The sequence below is a fragment of the Eschrichtius robustus genome, chromosome 7 (genome assembly GCF_028021215.1).
Source record: "Eschrichtius robustus isolate mEscRob2 chromosome 7, mEscRob2.pri, whole genome shotgun sequence".
NCBI classification, from domain to species: Eukaryota; Metazoa; Chordata; class Mammalia; order Artiodactyla; family Eschrichtiidae; genus Eschrichtius; species Eschrichtius robustus.
In genome coordinates, this window is record NC_090830.1 from 1870949 (window position 1) to 1894062 (window position 23114).

General features: G+C 39.0%; 1 protein-coding gene across 3 annotated transcripts in view; it reads right to left on the bottom strand.

Annotated features, from left to right (window-relative positions):
- Positions 1-23114, bottom strand: part of ARID5B (AT-rich interaction domain 5B) — a 188738-nt gene that overhangs the window by 145414 nt on the left and 20210 nt on the right. For all 3 annotated transcript variants that reach the window (XM_068547476.1, XM_068547477.1, XM_068547479.1), the window contains one exon: positions 11786-12011. In XM_068547476.1, coding sequence (XP_068403577.1) covers positions 11786-12011 — 226 coding nt within the window. The remainder of the gene's footprint in view (positions 1-11785; positions 12012-23114) is intronic.

Here is a 23114-nt window from a genome sequence, read left to right on the forward strand (position 1 = left end):
GATAAGGGCTACCAGACAGGTGGGAAAACCAGCAGTCATGCTGTGTAAGGAATGTGGATTGAGACTATTGGTGTTTGACCTGGAGAATGGAGAACTGGAGGCGGGGGCAGTTATTTTCAAATATTTGAAATGCTGTCAAGAACAAAAATTTGATTTGTTCTCTGCTGTCTCGAGAATAGAACTAATAACAACAGTACATCATTAATACAGTCGTTTGTACTATAAACCATACTTTTCTAATTTAATTCCTCAGAAGAAAGAATTTCTAGCACGGAGATGGATCAAAGATGGAAAGGAACTGTAAAGTCATGAGTTTCCTCAATCACTGAAAATATTAAAAAATTAACTATTTTCAGCAGAGGACATTTAAGAAGTAGTAAGCTCAGGAAAGATGTCATAACTAGAGTTTTGTAACTAGATTATCAACCCTGAGATTTTATTATTGTATGAGATTTACCATTATCCAAAGGGCACGTGTGAGATTATTACAGATGTTCACCCAACATCCAATTTTCCTCTCCTTCCAAGAATGCTGTATGATTATATATCCTCACCTCTTGGAAGTAAAACATGACCATGGAATTAATCACTTTGTTGATTAATGAAATATGAGTAGAAGTCGATGCCTGTTACTTCATGTTACTATATTTAGGTTGCAACTGTCCACTTTACTTTCTTGGGGAAGAAAATAGCACTTTGCAAGGTTTACTTTTCTAAAGGAAAGAGGAAAGAAAACTAATGTTCTTGACTAAATGCTCCCCCACATGTAATCTAATCTAATCTTTCCCAGTCCTCTGAGACAGGTATTAATGCTGTTTTACAGATAAACAAACAAAGCAGAATTTAAAAATTTAAGGTGATACAGATTACGGAGCAAGGATTTGAATTCACGTCTGTCTTACTTTAAAGTTCATGACACAAACGTTTAGTACAGTGGTCAAAAAGAAGCCACCCGAATATGGTAGGTTCTGTGTTTGCTCATTCTTCTAAATCTTTGATTGAAAACATTAATACAAAACAATGGAAACTAAATGAGCATTCTCAATTTAAAAAAAAAAGAAAGAAACCCACACAGAGGCTGCACATGTGAAAGCCTATATTTACACACAGCCATCATGTCATGGGTAATTAGCCAGGTAACTATAGGTTTTTCTCTGCTAGAAAAGTATACGTTTCATCATGCTTTGAAATCTGCCTTATTATCAGCACTGCTATGAAAACAATGTTTTATTTCTTATTGAGTGAATAGGCCAGGCATAAAGCATTGTTTTTGTAGAGCCTAACAGAATACTTCTCTTGTGAACCAAAGAAGTAGAATGAGTAGTTGGAAGGTGGGGAATATCCTCCACCATGATTAGCGAGTAACCATTTTAAGGGAGGTGAGGATTAAAACAGTACAATTGCCTAGAATAAGAAGTATCAGATGTCTTGCTAAAACCATCTCCTTAATAACCTGTCACCTAAAGAAGACAGATTACAAACAAGCTGATGATAATAAAAAGATAAGGGAGAGCAAGTCCAGTCTGGATTTGTTTATTTCCCTGCACATTTTTGTCACTGCTATAATCCTGACACATGAAAAAGATTCCCTTGAGGAAGGGAGGAATTAATAAGTGCCAGTATTAATATGTAAATGTCCACACACAACAAACTCCTACAACACCACCAAAAATCCCTAGGCTGGCAAGCTAGCTTTGAGCATGTTCAAAAGCTCTCTTAGTAAGTTTCCACGAATGAGTCTATAATGGAGGATTATAAACGAAGCCAAAAACAGTTAGAAACTAAACACCACAAGTACAGTCGTCCCTCAGTATCCATGGGGGATTGGTTCCAGAAACCCCGCCAGGATACCAAAATCTGAGGATGCTCCTATCCCTTATATAGAATGGTATAACATGTGTGTATAACCTGCACACATCCTCCCTTATACATTTGACCCTGGAACAATACGGATTGGAACTGCATGGGTCCACTTATGTAGGGATTTTTTTCAATAGTTAATACAGTACTACATGATCCAAGGTTGGCTGGATCCATGGGTATGCAGAAGCGGGAAAACAGAGGAATCACAGATATGGACGGACGACTGTAAGTTATACCCAGAGTTTCCACTGTGCAGAGGGCTGGCACCCTAACCCCCGCGTGGTTCAAGGGTCAACTGCACTTTAAATCATCCCTAGATTACTTGTAATACCTAATACAACATACATGCTAAGTATGCTAAGTAAATAGTTGCCAAAATGCAGCAAATTCAAGTTTTGCTTTTTGGAACACTCTGAAGGTTTTTTTTTCTTTTCTTTTCTGAGTATTTTCCATCCAAGGTTGGTTGAATCCATGGATGCGGAACCCGCAGATATGGAGGGCCAACTGTACATTGCTTCTCCTTACAGGTACCAATGAGAAAGCCCCTCCACTAGAGGGTGTCCTAGGAAGTGCTGGACAAGAACTCAAGTCAACCACTGAATCCACACAGGTGTCCCTACCACGCAGGGCAGAGAACGCCAGAAATTTCAGAGGAGGTTGATCATGAAAGTCGCATGTTTACTTAACCTACTAAATATAGCTGTGAAGCTAGAATGCCTAAAGGATAGTTAGGACTGTTGCTGGGAAGATAAGACAAGCATATATATAAAAAAAAAAAGATACTGCATTATATTGCTAGTTATAGCGTAAGGTGCTCAATCAGGTGGTAGAGACACTGAGTGTGATAAGAGCTCCATAAGCAGGGAAAATCCTTTGAGCAGGATGCCAAACAAGGGCTTCAGGGGCTTAAACTGAAACTTAAAGAAAAGAGATTTCCTTCAGGTAAGAGTCCTGGAAGGGGCATTCCAAGAATGAGTAAAGGCATGAGCCGTACAAAATTCACGGGAGGGTTGGGGAGCAGGGGTGTGGGTGCATGCGGTTAAAGAGAAAGAAGACCAAGCAGTTAGACTAGTTAGGCTAAAGCGAGAGGTTTACATAAGCGATAGGAGATAAGAGAGAGAGATAGGCTGTCTTAACATTCTGTGCGCACTTTGAGCTGGCAATTCCACCTCTACAAACGTATGAGGAAAGAGTCATGGACATGGGCAGAGTTACAAGAATTTCAGAGTTTGTGGGAAAACAGAAGCAAATGAAATGTCCAAACAGAAACACCTCTCTAATGAAACATTATGGCAGGCAGAAAGAGACAGTATTTTATGATATGGAGGCACTGTCATAATACACCTGTACAAATTTAAATGGGGGGGGAAGGGTATGCATATGAATTTCATACCTATACACACATTCATATACCTTGGCATATTGATATTAAAAATGCTGACAGCAGTTACTTCTGGGTGGGAGGAAAAGAAGCAACTTAAATTTTTCCGCATTTTGTATTGCCTACATTTTCTAATATGAACACGGATAACATTGGCAATCAGAAAAACAACAACAATGAAAGATCTTTAATAAAAAAGACAAAAACTGGAGGCTGGGACTGAACAGTTCACTGGATGCTTGCCTACAACATTTGTATCTTATCCAGTAGGCACGAGGTTATCGAAGAAAGGGGAGCTACTGGCTGAAAGCCAGTATTTTTAAAGGGTCAGAAGTGTAAAAGATGTTAGAAATGATTAAAAAATTAAAAAGCAAGTGGAGAGGTCCAAAGAAAGAGGCCAGGCACATTTGGGAGAACAAAGCGAGGCCACTTCATCCCAGCATACCAACTGAAAACACACAGGGCAAGGCAACTAGGAAAACCCCAAATCAACAGCACTGTTTGCTCAGCCCCTACTGTGCATGAAGCACTTGTAAAGCTTCTGAAACCCCACTATTATTCCAATCTGTCCTAAATAAATATATTCATTAAAATGGGGTAAAAGTCCAAACCTCAGCTTTCCTCAACAGTGGACCTGTACAAACTACAGACTTAAACACATAATGTTAGAGGAGAGAAGAGGGGTGGATCTTTGACATTTAGGAAAATTAATGTTTTGCAATAAAACCTCACATTTAAAGTACTCTAAAAGGCAAATGAGCAGTTGGGAAGAATCAGCATCAATACTAAAGAGAATTAAACCTAGATGCCCAAATCAAATAGCTGCTCACAAAACCCTCTGGAAAAGCCCCATCAATTCACATGTTGGATGTATGTGCTTTTGTGTTCCAAGGTGATGCCATCATGATAACAGCTATAATAACGGTCTACAGTCAGTAATCATGCAGTGGCTAAAGAGATGAGAGCTGGAAAGTAAAGAAAAATATTTTAGAGTTACAATAAAAGGAGAAAAACATTTTACATTTCCAACGGAAGGGGAAATGTTGAATCAAACTTCATTTTTAAAGCACATTTGAGGCGCGATGTTGCACTGTTCAAGGATGCTTAACAGACCACGTGGACCAATCAGGTTTGTTCCTCACAGTAGACTCCTACCACCAAATGCAAATAGAAGTATTGCTCCAAGTGTGCCTGTCTATCTATAACACCAGATATTTATGGGCTTGCAAGAAGCCAAGGATGCCTAAAAGACTTTTTCCTAAAGACCCTGGGTATGTAACCAGAAACTAAAGGGGACATATATATTAGCAAGGGACTCAGACCACAGCTGAATTTCTTTCATCTTTGGTAATCTTCCCATCAGATGGTGACTACCACAGATTTTTCACGGTGATATTCACATTTTTATTAATGAGACTGAAAACAAAAGTATGGGTTGGTTGCCTTCTCCATCATGGTCTTTTTTTAATCAAAGATATGGCCATACACCAGAAAACAGAGAATGAAAAAAAAGCAAGAACAGCTAGAGTCCAGAAGGATGGTAATGAACTAAACTAACACATATGATAATTTAGGGAAGACGTGTGTGCTGGTCTTTTATCTTATTTGATCAGAACAGCTTAAACAAAGCTGGACACCAAGCTGGTATTCAACTGTGGATCTTTATTGAGGCAAAAATACTACAGTCCTACCCTAAATGCTACAATATACAACTATAGGAATTACAGAAACTTGAAAGGCACAGCAATGATACTGAGCCACAAAACCTCCTGCCATGTTAGTTGACAATGATGTTCATTAGATAATAGTCTACATTTAACACTACTGTTTAAAAAAAACACCAGCAAAAAAAGAGGTAACTAAAATTCAGGAGGTATAGTGGTTGAATAACATCTTTTCCCTCCTTTTTGCCCTGAGGAGTAGAAAAGCCAAGGCCGTACAGCATTAGGGAAGAGATTCCGATAGTTTTGCCTGTGTCATTCCTACCTGGAGGGTGCCAAGCCTGACGCATGTGCCATGGCTCTCTTCCAACAATGGGTAAGTTGGTATAAAAGAACAACCAAAGTGTGTCCTGAGATGAGTGACCAGGATGGGGAAGGATTCTGAAACCACATCCTGGTGAAAAATTGAAAAAACTGGGATTTGGCTAAACAAGCCAAATAAAGACAGAACTGAGGACTATTTCAAGGAAGGGGGGGAGAGGAAATATCAACTGTACCAGTGTCCAGCCTGACAATTCTATGAAGGGCTCCCAAAAAAGCATGAGCTTCTTACCTTGTTCAAACATTGTATCCAGGAGGTGAATACTGGTAACCTGAATACTTAAAAATAGCACTTAAGTTCCAATTTCACTTTTTTCTTACCTCTGCCCCAACATCTCCAATTCTAAAAGTAAGAATAAAGTCTTAAATTCTATGGACTTCTCTTCAGTTGACTATCCAACCTTCAGTCCATTATTAAAAGATTTGAATTTGGTGTCCTAGAAAGTGTTCATCACTCTAGGAAACACTAGAAGATCTGCAAGTCAACAGAAATTCCAAATGGAAGGGTCTTAACTTGGAATGAGCCTTCCTGAGTGATGGCAGTATGATATCTAGACAGCAATATCAAAGACCAGCTGTTGACTGGCTCACATGTGGTTAGGTTTCACAGACTTCCCTTACAGCAGGTGTAGCCGAGATGGCTGAGTGCAGACAACATACATCGTTGTTTATTCAAGACACTTTTTACATGTTCATTCTACCATTATTTCAGGACAGTCTTCAACTATTTGATTACATGGCCAACCTGAATTTTAACTTTGAAATGAAATGGAATAACCTCCCGTCTATGTTCCCAGATCCTTAGAAAATGGCCTGTCACTAAGTTGTTCTAAAGCTTTGAATGTCTTGGGTACGGACTCTTGGAAGTGTGAACTTGCTCGTGTTAAAGGTTCTCTGGGCTGTCACTTTACAATGAAATGAAGCAACCTCTTGAAGAAACAGCCACGTTGGCACGTGGCCAGCATGCTTCTCCCGTGTTCACTGTGCTAGAATTAGATTCTTTAAAGAATGCATGGTTCACACAACAATACTGTCAGAGGAGCTTGTGAGAAAATCCTTTGGAAATTATCTTTACAAATTTTTGATAAGCCTCAAGTGTAACTGATTTCTATTTTGAACTCAAGGAGGCCAAATTTGTTTCGGTGAAGAGGCCCTTCTGGAGGGATTCCTCATGATATCCACGAACAGAATAATTCAACAATATAGCATCCAAGAAATTTCCCAAGTTTCTATCTTAAGAAAAAAATAGTATAGCTAGCTCGGCAATGGAAGTTAAAATATAAACAACAAATACCCTGAGAAGACTGTTTAATATATACATACAAAATTTACATCTAGGAAGGAAGGAAGGAAAGAAGAAAAGGATTGGCTTAGGAAGAAGCATGTCTTCCATCTTAAGAAGTTCATTAGATGTCTCTGGTGAAAAATACTTACTATGACAAACTGTCAGAACCTTAGCATGCTTCTTATTAGAGACATTTATACTGTTTTCTTCAACACAAATCGAGAATCCTTCCTGTATCCACATCCCAGGAAGCAGCTTGACATATCAAACTCAAAACGAAGTTGAAACAACCATTTGAAATACAAGGCCTCCAGAATTTCCAAGCAAAGACTACAGTCAATTTCTAACTAGAAGTACTACTGGAGAAGACATTTACACCACTGGCCACTTGTGGCCCAGCTTATTTTGACCGAATTTACGAGGAGAAATGTTATATTAAAATATAAATACATATCTCTATATAAACATATAAAAATATATATTTATATTCTGTCTCCATATAGTTGTATATATAATATATACAAATATATACATATATATATATATATACAAATAATATATATACAAATAAAAGAACCTGAAGGATTTTAATAACAGCCTTCTACTGAGGCAGACAGTAAGAGTGTCAACCCTGACCCAAATGACTAGAACATGTGATTAGGGAAATTCATAAGAAACAAATTAGCTAATATTATACCACCTAGCTCCCTATGATATAGAATTGCCTTCTTATAATAATAATAATATGATAATACCATCTTAGACTTCAGTATCACAGATGCTTCCATTGATATTAATCTTTTTTCTCCATTGACCTTCTCAGAAATCCAGCGAGATAAACAAAGTACACACTATGACCCATTTCACACACGAGGAACCCGAAGGTGTAAACACACAGTGACTTGTGCCGTGAGTGACAGACCTCCAGGACAGGCAGAGGTAAGATTCTCCTGACCTCCCAGCCACTGCTCCTTCACCGCCACCATGCTGTCTATTCCCCAAAGTACAGTAAAAGTCCCAGCAGCAGAAGGGACAGGGGAAGGCACGCTTTCTCCATCTGACGGGACTTTAGAAACAGAAACTGAACTGAGGGAACCTGAGGGAACCCCCAGCATTAAATTCACCCACACCCACATCTTTTGGTCTCTCTTCTTGATTTCAGCTCACACTCCTCTATCTTTTCTTTTTCTAGAGACATATTTGGAGATGAAACCATTCATAACTGCCCATCCACAGACAGTTTGTGGCAGCGTAACTGACAATGAGTCTGCTGCAAAAAAATGAAAATGCTGTTTTAATAACCTTGGCCTAAAATACATTCTATTGTATGCCTCAAAGGGTTTCAATAAAAAGTCAACCTGTAGAGACATATTTTCTTGGCTTAAACAACAATCCAAACCATATAAATGTAGTCCAACTATAATGACATATTTATAGGCCAATAAAGCTTACACTGCAGCTTTCATACTTCACTTAAAGGAACTCTGTAAGAAGCAGTGTTATATAAAATAATTTGATTTCTGTTCAAACTATAGCCCAAGGAATAAAAAAACGCAAGTATGCTATGTTTAACTGATAGTGTTTATATTCCTTAGTTGCTAAAAGTTTTGTAAAATGAAATAATTCTTCATTTGACTAGTTCCAACTGCCATACCAAATATGGGTATCAGGTCCACTTTATAACAAAAGCTAAGTACTGTAATTCTGGAGACAAAAATAAATAACTAGAGGCTTGTGTAGTGAATGATTTAATCAACCCGATTCTTCTGGAAAAACAGGTTCCTGTGTTCGTTATGCTTATGAATAATACATTCCTTAACCCTTCTATTTTAACATAGTTATTTTTTCTTTCTTCCTTTTCTATAAACGTCAGTATGAAACTGTCTGAAAAAAGGTAAAATATCTCACGAGTAAAGTCACAATCTGAATTGGTTTCATACTGAACTTTCCTTCTTTGAAAAGGACAAAGAGGAGGGAAGAGGATGAATGTATTCTCACACATCTCAGAAGTGTTTTTTAAGATTGTTAGTTTCCCCACTATCTAGATCTGCAGTTTCAGTCACCATTTACCATCTTAAATGAAAATGCCATAGGTTTTTAAAAAGCAAACATGACATCCGCAAATATTGTCCTTGAAGGGGAAAGGGATAAAAAATGAAAGAGTTGTGATTTGAGTCAGAGCAGTTATTGGAAGCTGCCATTTGGGGCAGAGTTTCTCTTTGTGGAGTATTAATTTGTTGGCAGACACACATTTGTGAGAACGTTCTTGTTTTTTTACTATTCAGAGAGACAGGAAGTGACACAAACTGGGATTAAAGGGAACTTACTCTACCTAAACACTGAGCAAGAAGTGTTCTTTAATTAGCTTTTATATGGTAAAATCCCTTCTTTAAGAGTCAACCTAATTATTTTGTTATTATTGATGTTTTAACATGATGAAATAATTCAGTTAAAAAAAAATAACATATTGCAGTTTTACTTTATCCACAGAAAGGTGAGATGGTTCCATTCTTTGCTTACTTCCACTAGAAAAAAAGAGGGAGGGTCTTAAGTAATCTCAGAGTTCATCTTCTTTCTCTGGTAAGAACAATGAGGAGTTGGAAGGGTTTTACAGAAGGAAAAACCTAATAAGTGTGTGAACTTCCATTAACAATGTGGTATTGGAAGTGGTTTCAGTGTGGCCAAGAGAAAGGGAGATAAGAAAACCACTGTGTAGAAAGAAAAGTACAGACAACAAATATTTTGATGTTGCAGACAGAGAAAGGAAGGGGTTGAAGAGAAAGTTGCTGGGACAGGAATGCACACAGCAAATGACACCCCCTATATCCCCAATATAAATCCTCACAATGTAGGCTTGTAAACCTTAGATCAAGCAGATAATGGAAACTCATTACATTAAGGAAAGTTTTTGTTTCTCTTTCCACATTATTACAACACAGTGTGCATTCCAATTACAAAAGCTATTTGTCTCAAATTCCCCACAGTTCATACCAACTGAGTAGAATTTCAAGGCTCCAAATTCTATCCTTAAAGGGGTATTTTACACTAAAAAAAAGAAAAGAAAAAAAAAATACATGGTGTTTCTTATTCACCAGAGAGCTTCCCAATCCAATCAAATCTCCTGTTGCTTATTTTCCCTTCCTCTGCACTAATCACTCACAGAGCTGTCTCCCAAATGAGACCCAAAGAAAGAAAAAAAAAAATCAGAATCACCTAGAGATCCTTTTATCAGTACACATTCTTTGGCCTTGCCTCAATCCTACTGAATGAAGAATCTGGAGAAGCTGTACTCAGCAATCAGTATTATTTAAAAATTTTTCCTAAGTGAGTCTAATGAACAACAAGATTTAAAAACCACTAAGTGCTTTGAATGTTCACTATAAACCAATTTCTTCTGGAATCAATTATTAAAAAGTTCGATTATGGACATTTTTAGAATTCAGGAAGATCAAAACCTCTAAATCTTTTGATGAAATTAAGAGGTTGGGTTTCTTTTCATTCATTAATAAACAATCAATTTTAAATACAAAACAACTCTTCTATAAATACTCTTGTTTATATGCATGACATCAAGCCTAACCATCTACACATCCTTTTGTTCCCCCATGGGTTTCCTGTTTAGTTTTTTGTTAGTAACAGTGTATTTCATAACTAAAAAAAAATAAAACAAACAGAAGAAAGGTTTTAATGTTAAGGAAAACATAAGACAATAGCAATACAACTTAGATCATATATTAGGCAAGTAATACAACAGCTGTATTATTCAGCATTACCACATGTCAGAAGGCTAGTCATGGTGTGTTCACAAAATTGGCCATGTTAACAGCCTGTATAGGAAGATGATTAAAAAGAAAATTCTTTAATTTTGAAATGAAAACCACTAGATTAATAATTTTCTCTAAATGGGCACATGACAATCAGGCCACCATGACCAAAATATTACTGCCTGACATCTACCGAAAGATGCCAGGAAACTGTTGATTGTTAAACTGCAAGAAAATATTAATGCTATTCCCAAAACACAGCACATCACAAACCAGAATCACATGAAAGACAAGTCAGTTACGGGTGTTACTCAGTCTCTTTATGCCAATTAAAATAAAAAGTCTAGGTTTGTTGTAGTAGTTAAAATCTAGGTTAAAAAAAAAAAAACAGGAAGTTGTTACATTAAGGCATAAAACAGGGCTATGAAAATCAGCATTGCGCTAGAACGAAAGAAAAAGATGCCTTAATATGTTAAAAGTGAAGTTCCTCTTTGCCTAAAGAGGAAATAAGTAGTCTAAATCAGAGGTCAACAACTTTGGTCTTGAGCAATGCTAGGAAAGTAAGTCAGTGAATGCCACAAGGAGCTACAAAGGAAAAAAAACAAGCAGGAAAGGACTCAAAAAAGTCACTGGAGAAGAGAGTGTTGAGAAAAAGCAATAGAATTAATTATGGCACTCCTCTCCATACACCAATATACACCAATCACTGTGCTAGACCCTTTGTATCTTACATCTCCCAGTGACCCTGAAAAGTTTCCAGGTTTTCCAGATGGGGAAGCTGCGGCTTGGAGGTTAAATTATTTGCCCAAGGCCACACAGCTAAGTAAGCAACAGAGTCAGGATTCAAACACTAAACAGAATAACTACTCCAAATCCCAAACCTATAGTGGAAGAAGGGAAGGAAGGAAAGAAAAAACCATATAGTTGATGGTGACCACTAAACCCTCAAAACTCTGGGGAACCTATGCCATGAGTTGCGAACCAGTAGTTCCCCTGCTTTGAAACTGTTCTCCTGCTTCACATTAAGTAACTCATCTCTCTTCCTCACTCTGCTTTCCTTCCAACATAAAACATGAAATTCTGATGTGGTGTTAAAAAATGTCACATTATCTACTCAGAACAAATATTTAAACTCTCCATTAATTCAACTTTTGGTGCCTCGATTAAGCCTTATGCCTTGACAGCAACTGGAAGCTGCTAAACGCTGAGTGTTATTATATCACCCAGTTTCCAGCACAGGGTTCCACACAGAGAAGGTCCTGTGATTCAACAGGTAACATCCATCCCTTCCACACCCAGCCATCTGTCCATCCATATTCCCAGGTCCCTCTGAGGTTAAAGAACTTATATGCATATATGAATGACAGGGTTTCCAGAAAAACCTACAATAAGAAAAGTAGGTTACTGTATACGCCCACACATTAGATTTAGAAGTACAAACGATAATTACCAAGGTCAGCCTTTTCCTTGAGAACGTCTTTGAAGTTGAGTCCACTGTTCAAGGTTGACTGCCGGTACTTCAGCAGAGCTTCCTTCTGTCCATTCCTTCCCAGGGACTCCATTTTCACTGACCCAGCTCGAAGGCCACATCTCCACTTGGAGAAATCAGAATGTACCCACTTGACCAGGTCTTCAAGCTTCACAATCACCTTTTCGGAAACAGCAATGACTTCATCCTAAGAGGTAGTGGCGGAAGAACAAAAAACGTTATTGGTGGTTCTGAAGTAAATGATACATTTTCAATAAAGCCCATTTGAAACACCATTTCAGCGGCTGAACCTAATGTAAGCAGACAATGTGTTTTTTTGGTGACAGAGAACCTTCAAAAACTCACTTCATTTCAATGGTTTTTCGCTGCTTGTGGTCTAGTTGAGGAATAATTTATAGGATTTATTTGTTATGTGCTTACAAAATGTCCAAAAATTGGGCAGTAATTCTAATAGCCATTTTTAATGCTATATGCCAAAGCTCACTCTCCCTACTTGACCACATGGGCGAAAGCTAGTTTTTAGGTGCCATTAATTTTACAAAAGTAAAAAAGTGAGAACTAGATGACTAATGGTTAGCCTGTCTCTATATAAATGTTCTAAGTAAATCTGGGATTCTTGGAACTCTGACTCACCCCCAAATTCCTATGTTTATGGTACATTTTCCCTTGGCTTATACACAAATATTGAATTTAACTTTTGTCCTAAAATTAAATAAAACTGTGATGTAATCCCCAAAGAAATACTTCATAAATGTAATGTGCTTCCCACTGAAAGAAACTTACACGTTCTCATGTTTCTTAAAAACTTTGTAAGTTGAGAAATGAACTGATTTTTTCTTTTAATACGTATGGGGTAAGAGGCAAGAGGGCAAGTGAGGAGAAAACCTATGAATCTAAGAAAAGTAGTTGAAACTTAAGTTTCTCCTATGGATCATAAATTTCAATTTTAAGCATCTTTAATTGCTTCCAGGAAACGACCAACTTTTCTGACTCAGAATTAATCCAGCAAGATATTTAATAGATATCCGTACATGGAGCAAAGGAGGGCCTCTCTTTCCCGAAGCTTCTTTGGAAAAGGCTTAAGAAGATCATCTCACTGGGCTTTAAGTTAAATTATTTGAAGCATTTGACATTTCAACTTGAACTGACTTCTTTCATTTCTTTTACTTCACATTTCTGAAGAAAGCTGAGCTGTGAAAACCCCTAAGCTTACAAAATCTTAGAAATATTTTTGACAAACAACAACAGGAAGATGTCTCTGAGCTATTAAACAAAGGGAATTCACGAGTGATTTTGGCTAATTTTGCTGTAAAACATAACTCTTTCCTCCTTCTCTCCCACCTACACACACACACACACACACACACACACACACACACACACACTACTCCAAAGCAAACAAAAAAGGGTTTATTAAGATAAGCTTCACACAATAAGAAGCCCCGGATTCAGTTTTTTAAAAATGTTTTAAGGTAGGATCTAAAATTTCACTTTTCCTCATCCAGTTCCAAGCTGTCTCTGAGAAGAGTTTGTTAGGCAGCAGCAAAATAACGAATACTCTATCAAAAATGAAAAGTAAAACTTTTGTAATGGAATCCTTTCTCTTATCATGATTAAATATGAACTTCCACTAAATGGGAGACAAAGTAGAAACTGCTTTTATTCTCTGCTCAAGAAAAAAAAAAATTTCAATACTTTATATAAACAATGGGGCATATTACAAAGTACCATTTCAATGGATGATTTCACTCAGATTCACTACACCATCCTCTCGAAATAAAAGATCTATAGTTGTCACGCATTTTATAGCTATTACATGGTGATTATTAAATGTCAGAATAAAAATTCAGGCTGGGTATTGTTTCAAAGAACATGGGAACAGCTTCTGGACAGGGCATACCAGAAATCAAGTTTAGAATATACTGGAAAATAATTAAGTATCATGGTATATAAGTCTCAGTATTAGCAAAGATGGAATTTGGCAACAATTTTACCAAATATGGTTCCCTAGAAGAGACAAGTTTGGAGATGAGTGTTATTTTCAAATAGCTCTATGATCAAATGATTATCATTTCAATTACCAGTTGCTTCAGAACTTTTCCAAGAAATGGCATGACTAGCTCTGGCTGGCTTCCAACACCCGCCAAACAAATAGTTTATTAACCGAGAGAGAATACAATCCTTATGATGTCATTGATGAATAAACCCATCTTTCAAGATCCAGTCTACAGGTTTAGTCCTCCCTCCTTTCTCTCTCTCTCTCTGAAACAGACCTTCTGAATATATACACAATGCATAAAAACAAATGCAGGAATTCAAATAAACATGTATAAGCCATAAACCCAAGTTTGGATTAACTGTGAAACCACCAGTATGTTTCACTGTGGATTCACAGAGAAACTGGCCCGGCAACATTGTCAAACGCCAGGATTTAGAAGGAAATCTGATAAGCGGAGGAGGGGGAAGCAAAAAACCAACCCCCAAAACAAAATAGCCAACATATATATAGAAAATGTCTCAGGAAACATTACTCTGTACACACAATGGCATAAATCACATGTTCGTATTTACTATTCTGAGGCAGTTGCTGACTAAAGTTCCTAATACTCACCATTCTTGGGCAAGTCTCTATGTCTAAGAAAAGAATTTCTATAAGCTCATCTCATGATTACATTAGTTCTCTGCAAACCGAGAATTAGCACTGGATAAATACTGCTTATTTACTCTAATGCAACCCAAAAGGAACACAAAGAAATACACCTTGTTATTCTATTAATGCACCTTGGCTTTTCAATTAACCCAGAGCCTAATCAATATTTATGTAGGCTGCGTTGGGATACTTTCTAAGTCCCTATCCCCTTTCATCATTGTTTCAAACTGCCTATTTCTGTTGTTGGGATTTTGTTTCTCCCACTGCATAATAACAGTGTACTCAATCACAGACTCCTGTAAGTCAGAGGAGATCATCTGGTCAAGACGTCATGTATCAGCCAGCCCATGTGTATGGCTGGCCTCTCCAAGTGTTGTAAGAATTGGGACACTTGGGACTCCCCTGGTGGCACAGTGGTTAAGAATCCGCCTGCCAGTGCAGGGATCATGGGTGAGAGCCCTGGTCCGGGAAGATCCCACATGCCGCGAAGCAACTAAGGCCGTGTGCCACAACTACTGAGCCTGCGCTCTAGAGCCTGTGAGCCACAACTACTGAGCCCGCTAGCCACAACTACTGAGCCCACATGCCACAACTACTGAAGCCCACACGCCTAGAGCCCGTGCTCCGCAACAAGAGAAGCCACCGCAATAAGAAGCCTGTGCACTGCAACAAAGAGCAGGCCCCGCTCACCGCAACTAGAGAAAGCCCGTGCGCAGCAACGAAGACCCAATGCAGCCAAAAATAAATTAATTAATTAATTAAAAAAAAAAAAAAACAATTGGGAAACTTTACACAAAGTCTCCTGACTTCTATCTTCTCCTATAAAATAAAATAAAGGGTTATCTGGGGGAAAAAAAGAGGACAAAAAGACCCCTCAAAACAAAAAAGTTGAAACTGAGTAGAGGTTGCTTTCTTTAGATGAGATGCAAGCTCTCTAGTCTGCCACTGACCCCACCGCTCCTATCGCCTCACACTCAGTCCACCGTTCCTTTACCTGCCTGGCCCCTTGGGCACGCACCCACCATTTAAACGTCCACACCCTAATTTATCCCACCTCCCTCACTTTAACGATGAGGACAGTCAGGTTCAGTGACATGTCCGACTGCCAACTTCAGGCAGAACTTGGACAGGAATCCAGGTTTCCTATCGGCCAACACAGCATTCATCCTGGACTCTGGAGCCAGACTGCCTGGGTTCAAATCCCAGCCCTGTCATTTACTCCCTGTGGAATACTGGGCAACTTCTTTAACTTCCCTGTGCTTCCATGTTTTTAAATGTATGTTTTTAAAAAAGGTTAATGATACTGTCTATCTCTGACGGTAATGGTGAGGATTAAATGTGTTAACATAAATGAAGTGGTACATCGGATTTAGCTGTCATCACTGTCATTGCTTCTCTGAATTAGTGTTTTCCAAAGAATGCCACACAGAGATGAGTATAGATGGTTCATGGATAAACCTTTTAACATTTAATATAAGTTACTCATTGCTTATTTATTTTTGTGGTAACTTTCCACTTATGGGGAAGTGGTACTGGTTTCCCATTTCTAGGAGATATAGAAAGTTTCCTCTTTAAATAAGTTTTAGTTAAAAAACAATGGGTCAGTTTGAACAAAGCCATTAAATAAACCCAGTAGATGTGAGTATGGCAAAAAAAAAAAAAAAAAAAAAAAAAGGTCAAGATGCTATGAAAATGACTGAAATTTGGGACAGTACATTATATATCAGTGGTTCTCAAAGTGTGGCTCAGGAACCCTGGGGAATCCCCAAGACTATTTCAGTGGTCCACAGAGTCAAAACAATGATCATAATAATACTAAGAAACTATTTGCTTTTTTCACTCTTATTCTCTTTCAAGTGTATAGTGGGGTTTTCCAGTGACTACAAGACAGATGGTATGGCAAAAGAGTGAATACAGAAGGAGATACAAGAATACAGCTGTCTCTATTAAGCTCAACAGTAAAGAAATTTACAAAAATGTAAAACAATGCCACTGTTTTTACTAATTTTTTTTGTTTTTGAAAATAAGGTTAATGTTCATAAAAATGTGTTACATTTACATGATGGCTTTATATTCCCCTTTTCATTGTATTAATGTTTTTTAAAATTAAGTTACAGTAAATTTTCCTTTTTTTATGTACAGTTCTATGTATACCATAGTACACATGGCAACTACTGATCTGTGCTTGGTATAGTTTTCTCTTTTACAAAATGTCATATAAATTAAATCACACAGTATGAAATCTTTTAAGGCTGCTTCTTTCACTCAGCATAATGCCTTTGAGAGCCGCCCATGTTGCTGCCTATATCAACAGCTTGTTCCTTTTTTTCTGCTGACTAGTACCTCATGTTATGGATCTGTCCCACTGAGGGACACTGGGTTGTTTCCAATTTTGGCGATTACAAATAGAGCTGCTATAAATATTCATGTACAAGTTTTCGTGTGAACATACATTTTCAGTTCTCTAGAGTAAATACCTAGGAGAGGGATTGTTGAGTCATATAGTAAGTACATATTTAATTTTGCAGAAGCTGGCCAACTGTTTTCCAGAGTGGCTGTACCATTTTGCGTCCCAACCAGCAATGTATGAGAGTTCCAGTTGTCCCCCATCCTTACCAGCACTTGATACTGTCACTGTTAATTTATTATTGCCATTTTAATATGTACGTAGCGGTTTCTGATCATGTTTTTAATTTTCATTTCCCTAATGGTTGATGATGTTGAACATCTTTTCAGGTGCTAATTTGCCATCCGTATATCCTTTCTGATGAAGTGTGTGTTTAAGTCTTTTGCCCATTTTTAAACATTGGGTTGTTTTCTTACTGTTGAGTTTTGAGAGTTCTTGTACCCTCTTGATACAAGTCTTTTACCAGATATGGGGTTTGAAAATATTTCCTCCTGTTCTGTAGCTTGTCTTTTCATTCTTTTAACAGCATGTTTCACAAAATGAAAGTTTCATACTTTGATCAAGTCCAACTGGTCAGTGTTTTTCTTTTATGGATTGTGGTTTTACTGTTAAATCTATGAACTCTTTGCCTAATTCCTGGTCATGAAGAGTTTCTACTTTGTTTTCTTCCCAAAGTTTTATAGTTTTACATTTAGAAGTATAATCCATTTTGACTTAGTTTTATATAAAGTGTGAGGGTCAGCTTGACATTCATTTTTTTGGCATATAAATGTCACATTACTTTTATTTTTAAATAAATTAGTAAGCATTTAAAATCATTTTAAGTTTTAATTTCTAATACCAGTAGATATAACCCACATAAATCAAAGCTCCTTTGTGGTCCTAAATAATTTGAGCATAACGGGTCTTGAGTCCAAAAACTTTGAAAACCACTGTATCACTAACCAAGGCCGTTCTTATTCTTAACTTTCCTTAATGTCTTAGTAACAATTTAATAATGAACAACTCTACCTTTGACTTGAAACTCTCCCTCTTGTTAAGAACTGTGAAGAATCTGAGATTTTACACTACTTTCAAACTTATAAGTTAGCTTGTCACAGTTTCATGGATGCTTGCAGAGGACACAGACTCCTGGTCAGAGACAAATGATGGTTTATAGCTCACAGAAATAGCTGTAGTCAAAGTATCAGCATTTGTGTTGGATCTCTGATACCCAAGTCCCAAAAAGAGATACCAAGAGGGCTAGATGATATGTGTACACAGAGTGCGGTGCATTTCAGGAGAAGAACCCCAAGCATAGGAAACCCAAATCTTTTAATACTGATCAATAAGTATGTCTGCCCTTTGTTCTGGAGGAAGGCACTAGCTCCATCTTCCAAGGCCGTTCACTATATAAACATCCTTGAAAAGATAGTTGGAACAAAGAGTCAGTGGCCCTGCTCACAAACATACAGATACTCAGTGGACCCATGAAAAATACCTACCCAACGCCTACCACCTCTACATTCCTTTGCTTTGTTCAATTTCTCTCCTTCCTCATTCTATTTCCCTACAGGAAAAATGTAGGAAACATTTATCTTTAGATGCTGTCTGGGTCCAGTCTTCCTTCTCTGCATATCACTCCTTGAAGAAATCATTCTCCATGGAGATTCCAATGTTACTCTCTAAGGCCATGACTACATTCTGTAGTTTGGTTCCAACTAGTTGGTTCAGACCTTCATCCAGACTCCAGTCCTTTGTCCAGTCCTCAATTTAGATGTCTCAAGAGTCAACTCAAGTTCAGCGGAACTGTACTACCAACTTGGCTTATGTGTAAGAAAAGAGCTTAGTTGACACAAGAAGAATTTAATACTCCCCAACTGTGGTTAACTTTTTGCCCACATCTATTCTTCCTTTCATCTTTAGTAACAGACTGCTAATTTGCTCGGCACAGAATACAGACGCCACTACCCTGCTTCCCTTACAGCCAGATGCGGCCATGTGACCAAGTTTTGACCAATGGGATGTATCAGTGATGTGCGCAACTTCCAGGTCAGGCCCTCAGAGGGGATGGATATGCCTTTGGATCATACAAATAAAGGCACATCTCTCAGGAGAAAACGCTAGAGGGAGTCAGGTCTCTAGATGACTTCGTAGAACACAGCCGTCATACTAACCCTGAAACACTTACCCATTGGCTGTGACATGAGAGATTTTGACCTCCCAACTTATTTAAGCGCTTTAATTCTGGGTCTCTGTTAAACAGAGCTAAACCTATTTTTTTTTTTTAATTTATTTTTATTTTTTGGCTGTGTTGGGTCTTTATTTCTGTGCGAGGGCTTTCTCTAGTTGTGGCAAGCGGGGGCCACTCTTCATCGCGGTGCGTGGGCCTCTCACTGTCGTGGCCTCTCTCGTTGTGGAGCACAGGCTCCAGACACGCAGGCTCAGTAGTTGTGGCTCACGGGCCCAGCTGCTCCGCGGCATGTGGGATCTTCCCAGACCAGGGCTCGAACCCATGTCCCCTGCATTGGCAGGCGGATTCTTAACCACTGCGCGACCAGGGAAGCCCTATTTTTTTTTTTTATTAATATATCATTCCTCAGGAGAGAAGACATGAACGGAACCTTCCCTATAGCACCACGTGGTACCCCGTAACAGACCATTGCTGAGGAGAGCCATGTTCAGCTATGTTAATGGAGCCCAAAGGACAATAAACACATACGTGTATTATCAGAGGGGTTGGCGGGAGGGGGGGTAGAATGAAAACAGGAGAACACAGCATATTCACCTTAATTGTCCCCAAACATCCTGGGTTTTCGCACCAATGGACTCAGGCAAGGGGAAGAAAGTGCCCTGTTGGGCCTGGCTGCATTGGCCACTTCCCTTGCTTGCAAGCCTCCCTCAGTTACCTGATATTCAAGGTACCATCTGCCCCATGACTCTCCCTGTTACACATTAGTATGTTCTGCTAACAGGACATCTACAAAGTGAGTAAAAGGTTTCACTCTGCAGGCACGTGGTTGCCAGTCAGAGGTCCAAGAAGGTCTGGCAAAAGGGAACAGTAATGTGGGTCAACAAGATGAAGCTTTCACTGGTCAGTGGTGAAATGAGAAAAATGAAATGATAAAAATGAAGACAACACAGTGAGTATTTCAAGAAGCTAAATATGCTAGATTTTAAGGACTATCCTTGTATCAGCCAGGATCCCAACAGGAAAGAGATGGAACAGTTGAGTAATGATAATCCAAGGAGGGTTTTACAAAGGAACTAATGACAAAGATGTTGGTGGGATATAAAAGAACCCTAAGAGGGCGATAGTGCAGGAACCTGGGCTAACAGCATCTCAGCTATCACCACTCCTGGGTAAAATCGTCAAAAGCGGGGGGGGGGGGGGGGGTGGGGGGGTGGGGGTGGGGTGGTGGTTACCAGGATCAGAGCAGATCCTTCTACCAGTGGCTGTGACTCTTCCTTAGAGGGACACCAGCAGCCCGGGGGAACCTCCCGTGTAAGGACAGGGAATAAACACCTGCCTTCATTCTCCTTCCTCCCTCCCTCTTCTGTGGGGGAACGTCACTGGAAGCCACCGGTCCCAGGAGCTCTGTTAATGGAGCCACACCGGGGGCCCCCAGGACAGAGAGAAGGGTGTGGCGCTGACCTGGAGAGGCTCCCTGCACACTCCTGCTGTTTAGGACTTCACCTCTCCTCCTTTCATCTGGTGTTACGATAATCTTTTTTTCCTCTAAAATGAGGATGGCAATGGATGCTGGTAGCTGCTTTTTAACGTCCTTACTCGGCAAAATAAAATGATATCAACACTAACTTGGTCCCCGAACTGGGAATTACTGTGCTTATTACCTGTGACATAATGTTAAATCTTTGTTAGGTGTCAGTATTTGATTCTGAATTGCATAATTCTCTCTCCTACAATAAACACCAGAATTGCAGAGACTTTTTTAATGGCGAGGACGTTTAACTTTTACTTCTCTTGTACTTCCCAAGGAGCCATGGATTGTGCTGGGCCCAGAGCACACAACAAGTATTTATTTTAATGGTCCCCCCTGTCTGGATGTTCCATGCTGGGGGAAACTGAGAGCTGAGGAAGCACTGGCTTCTGAGTCTCATGGACCCAGGTTCACAGGTAGCTCTACTGTGTTTAATGTCAATGTTAATCTTGGGACGTGACATTATCTCGCCAAGGTCTCATCTGAAAAAAGGGCGAGGGGAATTGGATAAAAGAACCCACCTCACAGGATAACTAGGCTGTTGGAGTAGTTCTAGTACAATTGTCAACACAGGCATCCAAGAAATGACGGCTATTACTGTTATTACATAACATCACTTTAACTGAAAATGAGGGAAGGAGGGTGAGCGATCTTCAGATGTCACCTGCAAGGAACTGTGCATGTTCTTTACTCCTCTTAATTCTTTGTCTGGGGACAATAATATCCCTGTAGCTCCTGCTGGGTACCTCCAAGGCAAAGGGTGGGCCAGAAAGCAATTAAGAATGTCTGGGCTTCTCCTTAACCCTCAAGGATACAGCGGTGGCAAACTCTGAGGTGCTTTACTCTACCCAGACGTTAATCTATGAATTTAACAGACATCATCTTATCTAATCCCCATGAGGACTTGCTGAGGTAGGTAACCTCAGGCCCATTTTAGAGATGACAAAACTGAAGTAGAACCAGAAACCAGCTTGGTAAGCCTATCATTTCTCTGGGAAATTGGTCTCTAAGCCTTTATAGCAGTAACACTCCAACTTACTCCTATCCTGGGATAAGTGAACCTTCCCCATCTCCCAGCAATCTCCTGGGGTGGCTGGGACTTAAGGTCATGTTGGGACAAAAAGATTTGTAATTTTTTCATTTGTATTTTTTTTTTGCCCCCAAAGTAAGACTACATGCACTAGTTAAAAATGTGAAGAATTGTCTGTTGTCTGAGTGATGCAGGTATCCTCTCAAGTTTGCTAAGGGTTAATGTGACTCCCTTAACACGATGAAATGGATTTGCCATGGAGGCTGATTAGTGTATTGGGTTCCAATTTCCCAAGCCAGCCCCTTCTCTTCCAACCTTTTCCCTCCCCCTCACCAGACACTGGCGTGATGCTTGTGGCTCGGTGAATTTTGGAAATCCATCCCGGCGCAATTACAGGGAGTAAGCAAACAGAAGACTGCTCTGAGGGGCGATTTGTCAAATGTAATGTGACCATCCTTCACGGCACAGCCAAAGGCATTTGAGTATCAGACAAGTAATTCAAAAACCCTAAATATTTTAATATTCCTAAAAACATTTTTAATACTCGCTCATCTGAAACCTGTTAGGATGCAGCCTGCTTCCCTGACCAGAAGGCCCTCTCTAAAGAAAGCCCCAGAAACATCCTCTCATTAATTCCCAGTTCCATTTTTTTCCTTTTGGATTTACTATGCATGCATCTCTTTTTCCTCCCTAAGATTAAAAAAAAATTTACACAGAAATCAAGAAAATGCATCCCAGCATCCTCTCTAAACAGGCAAGCATTTGATATGTAGAGAAGATGCCTTAAGTCAACGGTTGAGCAGCCTACCCTTCCTTTAGCCAAATTAATAGGGTGTTAACGTCACAGTCTATTTTTTAACTACTTTCAGGTTGCCATAATAAAAACTAGCTTGGCACCCATATACTTAGCTCTGGCCATTAAAACAGAAACAAAAGAAGATAAATGAGGCCAATTCCAGTGTTAAAGCACAGCTGAGTTACCTATAAGACCATTCTCTAAAAGCAAAAACAATAACGGTAAAACCCAAACTCAACCACCACCCAACCCAGATGTTCTAATATGGTGAGTGACTTCAAACCATTACTTTTACATCTGCTGATCTTTTTTTCACCTAGTTTTACAGGCATATGGCACCCTGCCCAGGTACGAAGTTCAGCAGGGCCCATATTCAATCAAGACCCTAAAAGGAAGAAGGAAGTTCTTTGCCCCTGTTGGTATATGAAAATCACGGTGGGAGCCGACTGAATTAGTCAAGGTTATTGGTGATCTGGCACAGCACCTTGATATACTGCTGTCATTAATGAGAAGAGCAGTCTTCACAGAGAGTTATCGAAAGCCTTACGCCTATTTAGCACACTTTAATGTAGAAACCAAGTAAATCCTCCTGTTTTCTGTAGCCTTTATTTAAACGTAAACATATGATTTAGACATGCTCCCTCTTGTTAAACATTTTTTTTCACTCTGTTCAGTTAGCACAGTTCACGTTATTACCCTCACATGT